The 14,747-nt window shown below is 42.4% G+C and overlaps 1 protein-coding gene across 2 annotated transcripts in view; it reads left to right on the forward strand.

Annotated features, from left to right (window-relative positions):
• The first annotated feature begins 8,965 nt into the window (after positions 1-8,965).
• Positions 8,966-14,747, forward strand: part of CWF19L2 (CWF19 like cell cycle control factor 2) — a 60,268-nt gene continuing 54,486 nt past the window's right edge. The window contains exons 1-5 of one of the 2 annotated variants that reach the window (XM_053456470.1): positions 8,966-9,072; positions 9,982-10,077; positions 10,671-10,781; positions 11,644-11,757; positions 12,024-12,131. In XM_053456470.1, coding sequence (XP_053312445.1) covers positions 9,985-10,077; positions 10,671-10,781; positions 11,644-11,757; positions 12,024-12,131 — 426 coding nt within the window. In that variant the 5' untranslated portion in view covers positions 8,966-9,072; positions 9,982-9,984. Of the gene's footprint in view, positions 9,073-9,102; positions 9,220-9,981; positions 10,078-10,670; positions 10,782-11,643; positions 11,758-12,023; positions 12,132-14,747 lie in introns of those variants that run through there. The other variant, XM_053456469.1, reaches the window with a different exon arrangement.

Raw genomic sequence — 14,747 nt, forward strand, 5'->3', positions numbered from 1 at the left:
TATCATGGGGCTGAGTGGCATATAGGGGGTTAAAATGCATTTCTGGAGGTCCAGAAATGCATTTTAACCCCCTATATGCCACTCAGCCCCATGATATGCCTTTTAACCCAGCATGTACTGGCTGCCTTGGCTTGATAGGAGTGTGATTGCTGCTAACAGCAATCACACTCCTATCAAGCCAAGGCAGCCAGTACATGCTGGAACCTGGGGATGATAGTAGTGGGATTACAGCCTCCCTATGCCATGCTACAACCCCCACCCCCCTTACACATCCATGCTATCACACACAAACACACATTCACAAACATTTAAATACTCATTCATTCCATTAATCACACATACTTCACACATTAATCACACATACTTACCCAAAAACCCTCCCCCACCCCCTTACCTGAACTGCAGATCTCTCACTCGAAGACTTCTGCAGGGGACCGGCTGTACCAGCAACTTCTCTGGCCCCGCCCCCAGAGGAGGGAGGGGGAGATAGAGTTCTGTGAGGAAGCTACAAGCTTCCTGTCCTCCTGCTTCTAACGGAAGAGACGCTGCTCGCGACCGGTAAACAGCATGGCCCCAGCCATTTTTTTGGGGTCTGATTAGAAGACGACCCCGATTATAAGACGAGGGGTATTTTTCAGAGCATTTGCTCTGGAAAAAACCTCGTCTTATAATCGAGCAAATACGGTACACTGTGGAAGGAATACTCCACAACGTTTTCAAGTTCCTTCTTTTGTTATTCTGCAAACGCGAGTGCATCGCTGAAGTGAAATAATTTATATGTTAAAGAGACTATTACGCTATGTATGTTTTCTATTTGTTCTGTGTATCTACAGCTTGTTGAAGTTTTAAGCCTCATCATCCGGGGATATCAGGTTATTGTATATTTTATCCTGCTCATAGAGTTATAATAGAGCACACATCACCTTTTGCTTACATATTCTGATAGCTGTGTTCTGTGTTCCTGCAACTTTTCTCATTTAGTCTCACATTATCAGTCAATCAGGTATTATAACAAGTTAATAAAGGTGTGTGTGTGTGTGTCAGGTCCTTCTTCCAGGAAGGGCAGCAGTGTATGCACTCGCCACCCACTTCCCTCAGTGCCCACTCACTAAAAGCTGTCTGTAGCAAACAGTTCCCAAAGCCACTCCGTCAGAAGAGTGACCGTTCTGGAAGTTCCCAGTTATACTTGTCACCATTCTAATTGAAAGCAATGCCATTGCTTTGAAATCTGGAAGTAAATTTGGTAATAGGCTAAATGACTGCGGGCGCACGGGAGGTCAGAACTGACAGCCTGGTCTCCACAATTTGTTGTCCTGAGGTGTCAGATTAAGTATAACAATGTTGCAGCTGAGCACTGTTACATGAAAAGGGATTAAAATGCTTGAATGGAAGTTTGGGCATTTCCCACCGTTTTATGCAGCAGGGACTCAAGAGTTCTGTAGAGATCCCGATTGGGTGTCCTGTCCAGGGGTGTGCTGAGGAAAATGTCTCCCGTGACATCAGCGGGGGGGGGGCATCCTACCCGCATCCCACGAGGGGGGCTCTGAGTAGCCGGAACCAGAGACTTCCCAGGTATGTAAGCTAGTGAGATAAAGAGGTTTATTCACTGACAGGAGAGCTGTATTTCCCCTCCTTGACTTCACTATACATTATGAAGGGCCAACCCCAGTGAGATTCTGTTGCAGGGCCAGCTCAGTGCATTACGCTGGACACGCTTACCATAATCATAATGAACAGTGATATGCGGGTGTTAAAAGCACAACTATTCCCCTTAGTGTCTACTAACAGACTTCGAGGGACAGTAGTGAGAGTTGTGCATTTTCTCATTCACATGCTGTCTGATTGGCGAAGGAATGAGAAACGGGATGGAAGCCCCTTCGCTGCGGAACAAGTTAATGCTGCGGCTTATTAGAGATACAGATACTTAACTAGTCAGCGGAAGAAAACAGACAATTATTGATTACCTGATGCTCCGTACTCATCCCGGGTCTCTCGGGTTTTATAGATGGATTCCAGGAGAATGGGTTGATCTACACCAGGCTCTGATGTCTAAATTGACTTTGCTTTTTTTACACTTCCAAATTCAGCGTAATCTTTTGTAATTCCCTGCTAAATCCTGCAAACAGAACCTGCCATTCTTCCCGAAGCAGACTCTCGCAGAGAAGAGGAAAGATGTGAAAAACAAGTCTCAATAGCCTCTGGAGAGATTGATTACAGAGCGAAGCCCAGAAACCCGCTGTTACAAGTGATCGGAAAACGACACAATATATTGCCCTATTTAGCCGACTTTCCTTGCTGAGTTGAAGCCACCAAGGGTCCAATCAAGAAACCCAGAGCTCAGCGCTGGTTCAGTAAAAGGGTTCATTAGCAGAACGGCTCCGAACACGATGAAGGTTGAGGAATGTCAGCATTGGCTGTTATTTTCCTTTTATTTAGGGAAACGGAATTTTTAACCCTTCCCAGGCTGTCACATCTTGGATGCATTTTGATACGGCAGAAGCATCCTTTTCATGCAGCGTGATGATAGCTAATGAGGGGTTTATTCACTAAAGACAAACTGCTGGTGATTAACAGCTTCAATCACCGACACTATGTATATACTAGAAAATGGCCAACTCCGCTGAGTCTCTCCTGCAAGAAGCGCTTTGATGCCATATAATGTCACGAATTTGCGTCACCTGCATTCAAGCACGGATATCAGCCAAAACATACTTGTAGTAGAAGCACTAATTAGGAGTCTAATATACACTATATGGAAAAAAAAAATTGGGACAGCTGACCATTACACCAACAGGGACTTTTATGACATTGCATTGTAATTGCATAAACATTAATATGTAGTTGGCCCCCTTTGCAGCTATAACAATTTTCCACTCTTCTAGGAAGGCTTTCCACAAGAGTTTCTGTGGGGATTTTTGCTCATTCATCCAGTAGAGCATTTGTGAGGTCAGGCACTGATGTTGGACGAGACGCCCGGCTCACAATCTCTGTATCCCAAAGGTGTTCAATGGGGTTTAGGTCAGGGCTCTGTGCGGCCGGTCAAGTTCTTCCACCCCAAACTCATCGAACCATGTTTTGTGCGCTGGGACACAGTCATGCTGGAATAGAAAGGGGTCTTCCCCAAACTGTTCCCACAAAGTTAGAAGCATAGCATTGTCCAAAATGCCTTGGTGTGCTGAAGGGGACATACAAAGACAGAAACACGGCAAGAGTTTGTGGAAATCCTTCCCAGAAAAGGATACAATGTCATGAAAGTCTCTGTAATGGTCAAGTGTCTCGATACTTTTGTCCATATGATCACAGCAGTGTAGAATAGTAAGGAGTCCGCTCCAGACTCGGTGACGCTGGGATTTTCACCCTTCACTCCGAGACTGAGTCTCAGGGACTGGGAAAAAACCAAGGTATGTATAAATGTTTGAGCAATTTCAGCTTCAAATGTACAGCAGGCCTGAAGAAGTTACCTAGATAGTCTCCAAAGCTTGTATTCTTCCGTTAAATAAAGATACCATCTTTAACAAATTTGCTAATTGTTTTGTGGATATCTGGTTTATAAGGAACTATTTTACCAACGAGAAGCTGAGATCCATGCCAAAGGAGCAAACCCTCAGCCCTTCCTCATCTCCGTAATCCATTATTCCACGGAAGGGCCACCAACTCATAAACCAAGAAGAATGCCCGGAAATTAAACGTTTCAAGCGTTTCTTAATATTTCTCAAACTTTAACCACTCACTTCTCACGCAATTTCGCAGTCATTATGACTCTAATATGTCAAAATATTCCGTCTGCCAGCAAGCGGATGCAGTCGAGTTCATCTTCATCAAGTATTCAGTAATAAGTTGGATCTCTTCCAGTTCTATTTCTTCGCTTTTGCTGGAATTTTCCTCAGCTAAATAACAAGGTGTCATCATGTTTTCAAAAACATTCAGTCGCGTTGTAGAAAACCAGCGTATGATTGAGAAAAATTGCTCACTTAATCGGAGTGTTTTGCTGCCACGGGAGTCAATTGCAGGTCGAGGCAATCGTCCCGCAGGTTGTTGTTCAGTTCACCTAGACGGAGATAGTTTCTCTGATGATATTTGTCTCCCCAAACAAGGATGATTATTTTGATGAGTGGTCTATGTTCTGTTTCATTCTATCATTTTTTTCCCAAGACAAATTGGCAGCTTACGTCGGGATTTACAGGCATTAACTGGAGGAAACGTAGAAAACATTTTAGATAAACCTGTGGCTTGGTGAATATTGGTTTCCTTTTACGATAAAATGTATTTATAGAATACAGTCCTTTATACTCCTTTCCAGCATCAAAAACAAGAACATTACGTTTGACTCCGTTAGCTGACCCTTAAAGGGGAACTGTTGACCATCCATGAATCCAGAGCTTATTCCCATCGGCTGCTTTCCATTTTTATTGTCACTTAATTTTCTGACTTTGTGAAATTTATATTTTTCAGCATGATCATCCACCCCGGCTAGGGTATTTTAACGCCAGGCTTATTATACGCACATTTTCTTATATACCCGTACCCGAGAACTATCTAAATGAGTTGACCCTGAGACTCTTGAAATATTAACCCATTAAGGTACTGACTTGCCAAATGCATTACCCAAATGGCTGTTATACTGATAGAAACTTTGACTCGTCATTATTTAAAGATACACTTAATTGAGCACCAACCGGGAGTTACATAGTTACATAGGCTGAAAAAAGACATGCGTCCATCAAGTTCAGCTTTTCCTATATCGGTTAATTTGTTGCTGTTGATCCAAAAGAAGGCAAAAAACCCCGGCTTCGCTCTTTCCAATTTTGCACTAACCAGGGAAAAAAATTCCTTCTTGACCCCAAAATGGCAGTCAGATTTCTCCTTGGATCAATAAGCTGTTTCCCCATAATTAAAGATTATATCCCCGAATATTACGTTTTTCCAGGTATCCATCCAGTCGCTGTTTAAACGTCTGTACAGACTCCGATAAAACTACCTCTGCAGGCAGAGAATTCCACATCCTTATTGTCCTTACTGTAAAAAACCCTTTCCTCTGTCTTAGTCTAAATCTCCTTTCTTCCAGTCTAAACGCATGACCACGTGTCCTATGTATGATCACAGCTCCAGACTGTGTGACCTTGACCCTTCACCCTGAGATTGGGGTAAAAACCCTGAGACTTGCGTCGTATGAATCTATCCCACAATCATTTAATGAAAATTGCACTAGAATCCTACAGCTCTCCAAGTTGCGTCAAGTTCCCCGCTGACGAGCTCGAGCTTCCGTGAGATTGTTTATTACCCGTGCGGTTTGTCTGTAACATGTTATTTTAAATATCTTTGGGCGAGGTAGGTATTAGGTGTTTCATTTCACCATAATCACAGTTTAGCGGATAAAACTTAAATGCATTTGTAACATGTTTCCGGGTTATAGCCTTCCTGTTATGCTGCGTTCATTTACATTATAAGAAATCATTATACAAATCACTTCTTGGCTAACATTGAGCACCTGTGACCGCAGAAAACATCATCCTCTGGCCTCAAGGTGGGGAATAAATGAAGCCCGGGGCTTTCAGAGACCCCAGAGAAGGGGGGAAGCACCAATAGACCCTTCCCTGCACATTTTTACTTTCCATCATCAAACTTTTGGCTGGCAGGTGAAGGTATTTTTTTTAATATATAATCCCAGCCTCTATGAGCACTTTTTTATGTACGTCTGGATTTTTGGTGGGGAAGGTGGGCTACCTGGACCAGTGACAAAATGCGAAATTCTGGGTTCCCCTCCCCATGCGTCTGTCTGGTTAGAAGTCATTAGTAGCAGATGTAATTACTGTGAGATTCAAATGCCCCTTGTTGGAATGGATGATGAGACCTCAGAAGACAAAACCAACAAAATTAGCAAACCTTTTTATATATTTTTTTAAAGGTGTAAAATATATACATGCATCAAAAAGTTGAAATATTGGCTCTGTGTTTTTGGGAAGGCATATAAGACAAGGTGGCTTCGCTCAGCACGAGGGGATTGTGAATGACCGTTTCATTTGGCTTTCTGACAGATATACCCAGAGGGTGGGGAAAAAAATCACAAAAAATAAGGCGAGTGATGCACTGGAATAAAGAATGTCTCCGCGCCGACGGTAATATTGATTGTGTGGAACCGATTCAGCCATAAAAGTGTTGTATTAAGTCGAAACTCCCTTTATCTCAGCTGACAGTGTTTTATCTGCATTTCCAGCTTACAACCACCTTGAATCCTTCAATTGTCCACAAGCAAAGACATCACATTTAACGCGGTTCAATACGCCAACGATCTTGTATAAAAATATCAGTTTGGCGCGAATTAACGAGATATATTTGATTTTTAAAGGAAATAATAACGCCGTTGGCCTCATTGTTCTCCAATGTAACGCGAGCTTTTTCCCTGGCGAATTCTTTTATTTCCGTGATAATCTATAGCAAATAAAGCGTGTCTCGGTTAATGGGGAGCGTGGGTGCATCGGAGGCCACCAACGATTTCATGGATTAGTTGAAAATGTAATGAGATTCCTGGTCGAGGCGCTGAGACATTGATCGCACGCCGATACGGTTTGAATATTAAGAGGCCGAACACGGCAAAGAATAGTAATTTATTCTGTCATCTAATACGCCTGTCATCAAAGGGCTAATGAGCGCATTACACAAGCGAATGCCAATCTCAGGTATTCCCATTGTTTTCTGTCACAGCTGTAAGAACACAATTAAGCCGGGCTTGTACGGTGCGTTGGAACTCACAAACGGAGCTCATCAGAGCCCAGAGCACAAGACCTCAGCCCCTCCGAGTGGAATATCCACATTACCTTCCGCTTGTTCCAATCGGGCATCATAATAGTCTTGATATATACAGCACATTTTTCTTTAACCTCTTGTTAACACACATTTGAGCCGTCTCCTTCAGGCGACCTTTGGGAGCAAACCATGGCTTTGTCTGTGTGCAGCCCCCCCCGTATACCACACATCAAGTGCTAGAATATTCTAGGTCGGGGAAGATGTTTGGAAAGGAATGGAAACAACTTTTGATCAAGAAGGATTTTAACAGTGATCAGAGTTCTATTTTGATGGGGTTTGCACTGCATTTTAACCCCGAATGACATTATCACATACTATTTTGTCTGAAAAGAAGTGTCCTAAATAACCACGAGGACACGACGGGGAAACGTCAGCCAGCGTCAAAGCCTCTGACCTGACTGGTCTCTCTGCGTGAGATACACTTATCTGCTGTCTGAATGACCAAAGAAATGTTCAGACGTCAGATGCTGACACCTCCAGAAATACCGTAAAAACGAAAAAATGGTTCTGCACTCAACTCCCAGGAAGCTGGGTGCTGGCAGGAAAAAAAGGGAAAGCAAAAACCCTCTTGAGGCACACGAACAAAGAAAAGGAATCCCAAACAGGCCCTGTTTGGCCGAAACGTTGCTTTTTTTTTTTGCTTTCACCCCCGTGCCGGTTGATCTCGTGTACAACTACAGGGTTAAAGGGTTAGACAAGGAAGTTTTAATTTACTGAGTGAGCGCTAGGTAGATACGTGTGATAGCCGCCCAGCAGAAGCATGGGATAGGCATGTGGGTATCCTTAACCATGACCAGGGTTTCAGTCTTTACATCAGGAGAAATGGGCAGTGTAGATGGCCCGAATAGTTCTTATCTGTTGTCACGTTTCTATGTTAGCAGAGTAAATACAAAATATTTTAAAAAAATAGTAACCCCCCCCAAATAAAACACTTAATGAAATACAATCAAATTAAACAGACCCTGGTGATGCCTATCTGGTTATAAAAGAGATCCCAAAGGCATCTCCAGGAAAAAAGGTAATCCCTGCAGAGAGACATCTCAGCCCCTGATATCCGTTTACCAAACAGTTTTGATAACTGCCTTCCTCCGGCCATTATTTGTGATTCGCTCGGGGAAGACATCACGCTCCAAAAGAAGAAATCATTTCTGGAGTTGTGGCTACTTTTTCTAAAAAATCTTTCGATATGTTGTAACTACCAAGAATATAGCAACTCTTTTCAGGACGTCTACGGTGTTATAATAAAAATACATAAAAAACAGAATATTGTGTTTATTTTATATATCTACCTGTTTGAAAGCACATACCATATAACCATTTTCTTATGCGTATGAATCCTACATGCTGCAGGGCTGCCCAGCGCTACGCAGGGATCGCTCATATTCATTTAACCCGCTACATACCTTATAGAATAACGCCTGATACCCCGATATGATGATAGCATAACTGATGGCTTCTTTAATTGAACCAGATCAGAGACCCTACTGTGATTTATTTCTGTAAACAAACAAATATATATATAAAACATGTGTTTTTATTTTTCTGTTTCTATACACATTATTGTCACTTTTGGGGCTCCAGGCCACTGAGATACTAGACACTGAAATGCGTCCCCCATAAAACATAACTTTTAATTATAATGCAAATTAAAAAGCGTCTGTAACCCGGAGGCTGGTTATGTATTTCCCCTCCTGGGAATATTTTTCCGACACATTTATTGTAGACTTTTTTTCCTGATTTCCTTTGGGCAATTTAGTCACTTTGTCATTTTCATTATAATTAAAAGTTATGTTTTATGGGGACACAGTTCAGGGTTTGGGTTAACCCTTGGAGTGCCCTCGTTGGGCAAATCCTCCTGGTATCAGACCACTGAGATACCCTTATACCAAGCAAACATTCTGAGCCCTAGAGAAGAGGGACTGTGTCTCCTAAATAAGGACACTTGGTAAGCATGGTATGGGTGAGGGGTAGAGTAAACTATAGGACACCGCCAGTAAAAAGGCATAATGTATATCCCTATAGGATGATCCTCGCCTTTCAGCTCAAATATTATACAATCCTTCCCATAGCGACGCACAGCCGCCGCAACCCTGCATCCTTCACAGAGCAGCAACCGTCTGTCGCCTGACTACACCTACTTCCGGGGGCAGCAATATGGCGGCGCATTCTAAGCGTGCTAGTGCGTGTTAGCAGACCGATACCTCTGCCCTCGGTTACCGGAATAGCGGGTGTTAATGGGTACACTGACCGCGAGACCACAACAGATAAGTAGGGGTCAACCCATCGCTCCATGATAGGTTGCTTGCGAGTGACGTCATATCGGCGCGACCTGGGCGAGATTTGAGCGCGACATCAGTAACAGGAACTGTTGTTGAGTTACAAGAGTTGTGCGGAGCTACCGGTGACACGTTTTAAGTAAGTAACAAAGGCTTGATTTTAAATGCCTACTCCTCTCCATGGTTTATTCATTGCAAGCTGTGGTGGGTTCAAAGAGCTCGCAATCTATATGCAAACCCATCCATAGTGGTGACAGCGGAAGGCTGTCTTAGTCTCTCCTTAACACTCGGTTTATTAGGGTCAGCATAAATGGTATATTCCGGGGGTCTAGCAGCTTGAAGTGTCTCGAGTGCTTCCTGTAGTGTACGTGTGTGTACGTGTAGTGTGTGTGTGTGTACGTGTGTGTACGTGTAGTGTGTGTGTGTACGTGTAGTGTGTGTGTGTGTGTGTACGTGTAGTGTGTGTAGTGTGTGTACGTGTAGTGTGTAGTGTGTGTACGTGTGTACGTGTAGTGTGTGTGTACGTACGTATGTGTGTATGTTTAATTTAAATGTGAGTTAGGTTACTTAGGGTTATTCAGACTGACTGTTTTGTGGGGGGGCTTTTCTGTAACTTTTATTTATGGTAAGGAGGCATCTTCAATCGGCTTCTAAAGGGGCATAATAACAAAAAAAAAACACTCAAATGGAATGGAGGGACAAAGCAGGTAGTTCTGGCGACCGGTGATTTTTGTTGTGTTAGGTGCACGTCTCACAGATAAAGTGTTTCTGTGTACATTACGGCTACGGATAAAACAGTCGGATCAGTAATGGCTGCCATCGCTTTGGGTTGCTCCTTGTGATCTTTCATTGAGTGGCACCGCAGCGTTATACTCACTGTGTCCTCTCTTTAAACCTGAAGGTGATGTCGGCGTACGAGGGCAGTTTTGAAAGCTCCAGGAGCATCGATGAGAAGAAGGAAAGTAGGAGGAAAGCGCGGGAGCAGCTGCTGCGCCAGGTACCGGTTCTGCAGAGGAATGGGGGGCACACATCCTACTGATGCCCGTGTCGTCCCGCGCGCCCCCAGTTATACCCTCTATAACACCAACCTATCGGAGGCTGCCGCAAAGCAGTGCTCACCGGCCTTTTAATTATACTCTCTGTAATGCCAGTGTTTTCATTACCAGCAGCCTCTCCCCGTCAGCCGCCACGAGGCAATGCAGTAAAACCTACTTGTTTTCTTAAGCAGCATTGCCAATCATACCAAGCTAATAAAAACCATGTTTTCCTGCTATTGTCTGTTGTATTCACTAACTCTGCTCTCTGATATCACTATGAAACCAGTGAGTTTCCCCTCTAAGAAGAGCTGCGTAATGCACAGCAATATGTGGGAGTTGAAAATTCAATTCTGAAGCCTAGGCTGGTGAACACAAGTTATTCCAACTAAATGCCAAAGAACACCAAACTATCTGTTCTTGCCAATACATACCTACCTATATCAAGTTATCTGTTTAGATACGGTATTCGTTCGATGTAGTATTTTGTTTAGATTCTTACTGAATTATTATGTTACTGAATATTGATCTTTTTTGCAAATGCCTCTTCATATAGGCTCAAGAAGAGTATGAAAAGGAAGAGAAACGTAAGGAGCAAAGACGGCTACGAGGGGAGGACACCTGGATGCTGAATGATGTTAATGAACGGTTAGAGGAATTACAACAGGTGAGGACTCGTTCACCTGAATGCTGCTTATGTTAAACGTGGCACGATAGGGAAATTGCCATCAGCTATTCCCGCGGATTTGGCAAAGAAAATTGAACGCCGTGTTATGTCTTAGAAAACCTGGTCACGGATGGTATAGCCGTCTACAAACTTTTTTTTTTGTGCTGAGCCTTGTATAGAGGGAATACATTCCAGTTGCACTAGTTAGATAAGGGAAACACGAGTAAGGGTATCCAGATCTGACATTTTACGGCAATATTTGTGTATCGGAAACCCGCTTGATGTGTATTCCCCCTCCCAACCATCTTAAATACCTGTGCTCAGGATCTGCATTAAAATATCCCCACTTTTGTTACGCTGCCCCTCTGCTGTAAAGTTGGGTTGGGGTAATGGAGAAGACATCAGACCAGAATACTGATTCGTTATGCTTATTTTGCCACTTAGATTGTCTTCAGTGATGTCGATTATATGTTCAGTTTAAAACTGGACAACACTGGAGAAGGAGACTGATACTGTCCTCTATCCAGTGTCCAGACAGGAAGATATTAAAATTATTCACGCCTCATAGTGTCGCAGGCACTGTTGCCCCAACTGACTATGCCTTTTGCTTGCCTGTGTGCTTGCTTTTGATGATACAAATGTGTCTGGCCCCACTAGGTGCTTACATAATCTAGCCAAGGCCATGCCCGGTTTCTTACAACTTTTCTTTGTGTACTTTTTATTTTTTATTTTCTTTTATTATTATTTTTATATATATATAATTTATTTTTTTCTCATCTGTACACTTCTGAGTATCTCACCTCCAAATATGTGGTTTCCTTGTGTGGCGTTGCTGAATTTGAGATGTGTGGTTTTTCTTTAGGAACATTCTGGAAAAAAGAAGAAAAAAGATAAGCATAAAAAGTCAAAGAAAGAAAAGAAAAAAAGCAGGAAGCAGAAAGCAGAGAAGAATGAAGATTCGGATGGCAGTTCCCAGGTACTCCGTTCAGAATATATTATGATTGCACTGGAAAGTGTTTCAGGCGGACAAAAATCCTCATGCTGTAATTAAATGTAAATTCTATAGAAATAAATTGGAGTGCTGAGCTGTGATGTTTATTTTCAGCTGAGAGCGTCATTATTTTGGTATCTGCTATCGCTTTGTGGTAAACAGTAGAATGACTAAGTCTCAATCACCCAGTAATGAAAGTCTGCGGAGGGGAAAAAAGACCAAACTACTAAATGATGTGTCTCGTATTCCAGGATTCGGAAGAGGAATGGGTGGAGGCAAACCCGTCTCAATTAGACAGCTCGGAAAAAGCTTGGAAAGTGAAGAGCTCTGCCGAAAAAGAAAGTGATCCCGCTGTAAAGGTGCGTTACCGTTTATTTTTCATTGTTTTCCCCCTCTGGCTTTTACCTAGTCAATATGTCGTCTGTATTATAATAATAAAATATTAGCACAGGTAAGTTGAAAAGGTTTTTTTGTAGTTTTAATCTATTTCCATTCATATATATTGAAATGAAGTAGTAATATTTTATGATGCTCTTAAAGCATCATGCAGACGGTTCATGCCGTTACATCTTTGTGATACAAATGAAATTATGTTTTCACCATCTGTTGTAGTAAATCACTCAAAGTATGCTCAATTTTCAGCTGGGATTTATAATAATTAAAGGGACGTGTGAAGGTTTACATTGCAAGAATTTAAGTTACTTCAGTCCCAAGGAGAACTTTGCGTGGCTTTTGGTTTTCTTTTCCTGACTATATTTTTGTCCCTGGCTGTATATATAATTTTTTTTTGTCTCCGTGCTGCTTCTTCACACTGTTTGTCACTGTGCCATCTGCACGCAGCGGCAGCCAGGTTTAAAAGTCCCTGTGAACGCAGGGCCACAGATGCTCGATGTCGTCATGGCTTTGCTTGCTGCATCCAGAATGAATTCTTTAATTTTATAAATGGAAACAGTATCCACCTCCCACCATAAGTTGCCTTCGTTTTCTTATGGCAAAGTCTGCATAATAACGTGAAGACATTGGCAGATTTTTAAAGGGACATGCATAGGATAACTGGGTGTTCTCTTTAAATTAGCACTATGCCCCCTCCTTGGATAAGAATGGAGGGATTCAGCAGAATACCCCTATATATCACCCCTCCCAATCTTATTGGTTTGCCTAAGATGTGTTTTAGCTACTAAACGGTTAAGGGTATCTAGTTAAAGGGGAACTTCCACTAAAATATTTTTATTGCTAATATCGTATTATTCCCATTTTCGGACAGCTTCTATTGTGTTTTCTAGCTGTGTTTTAATCCATTCTACTAGATAAACACACTGAGGTCTACAGATAAAGGAAGCTGATTAGGGCAGCAGCTCACGATTACTTTCATCATTACATTACATTACATCTCTATTGGCATTTCTCTAATCGCCTTCTTATTTTACTGACATAATAATAAAAGCTATGTTTTACAAGAACCCAAACACAATATTTCTCAAACTAGGTTTTAATACCTAAAAAAGTTTTACTAGTCTGTTAATTTGTAGGTAAACTATTTTTTCATATTTAGTAAAAACTATGATTGAGAAAAGTGCCACTCTGCCCCCCTGATATGCCTTATACCCCCCCTGATATGCCACTCCGACATCTGCGCTGGCTGGCACTTTCGTTGGAGCTTCTATGACTGAGCAACGGAGCGTCTATTTTAAAAAAAGGGGAACTTTCACTGAAAAAAAACCCTCATCTTATATTCAATAAAATCGATTCAACTAATCCATAATGAAATTCGTTGACAACGATTCTCATTATCGAATTTATCGATTAGTTGTTGTAGCCCTAAAGTTTATTGGAGCAAAATTAAATAAAACCAGGTTTACTTCAATTCTAACCCACCCCATGGAGTATTAATAATAATACCTTTTTATTTATATAGCACCAACAATTTTCACAGCGCATAATACAATACATAAATTCAATGGGTTTGACAAGACGGGAATTGACAGACTAAGACAAACCAATACATTAGGTGGAGAGGCTCGGCTCACAAGCTTACAGTCTAGAAGGAATGGGGTGACAAACATAAGGCACAGAGAAAGGGTGAGAGGTAGTGTGGGGGGTATAAGGCACAGAGAAAGGGTGAGAGGTAGTGTGGGGGGTATAAGGCACAGAGAAAGGGTGAGAGGTAGTGTGCTGGTCGTATCAGTGACAAGGAGGTTCTAGCAGCTAAGATGGCGCGGCTTCTCTGAAGAAGTGGGTTTTTAGATGTTTCTTGAATGTTGGGAGGGAGAGTGAATGCTGAAGGTTAGTTGGGAGTAGATTCCAGAGATATGGGGCAGCCCGAGTGAAATCTTGTAGACGGGAAAAGGAAGAGGCGATAAGTGAGGAGGAGAGCCTTAGCCCATGGGAAGAACATAGGGTTCGAGTAGGAGAGTATTTGCTTATGACGGCAGAAATGTATGGAGGAGCAGTGTTATGGAGGCTCTTATATGTCAGTACCAGGATGTAAAATTTAATTCTAAAGGTAATCGGGAGCCAGTGGAGGGTTTCACAGAGTGGGAAAGCAGAAGAGGAGCGTCATGCAAGGAAGATAAGCCTAACAGCGGCATTTAGGATAGACTGTGGAGGAGAGAGTCGAGACAGTGGAATGCCAACTAGAAGAGTGCTGCAGTAGTCAAGATGGAAAATAATAAGTGACTCAACCAGAGTTTTTGTGGATTCTTGGGTGAGGAATGGGCGTATGCGAGAGATGTTTTTTAGGTAGGATCTGGCGAGGGACTGAATGTGAGGGATGAAGGAGAGGTTTGAGTCAAGGATGACTCCAAGGTATCGGTCCTGGTTAATAGGAGAGACAGTCGTATTGTTAATGGTGATAGAGAATTCAGGTAGTGGGGTGGAGATGGAAGGAGGGAAGATAATGAGTTCAGTTTTAGAAAGATTAAGTTTCAGGTAATGTTGTGACATCCAGGAAGAAATAGCAGACAAGCAATTGGTAA

The sequence above is a fragment of the Spea bombifrons genome, chromosome 2 (assembly GCF_027358695.1).
Source record: "Spea bombifrons isolate aSpeBom1 chromosome 2, aSpeBom1.2.pri, whole genome shotgun sequence".
In the NCBI taxonomy this organism is placed as follows: Eukaryota; Metazoa; Chordata; class Amphibia; order Anura; family Pelobatidae; genus Spea; species Spea bombifrons.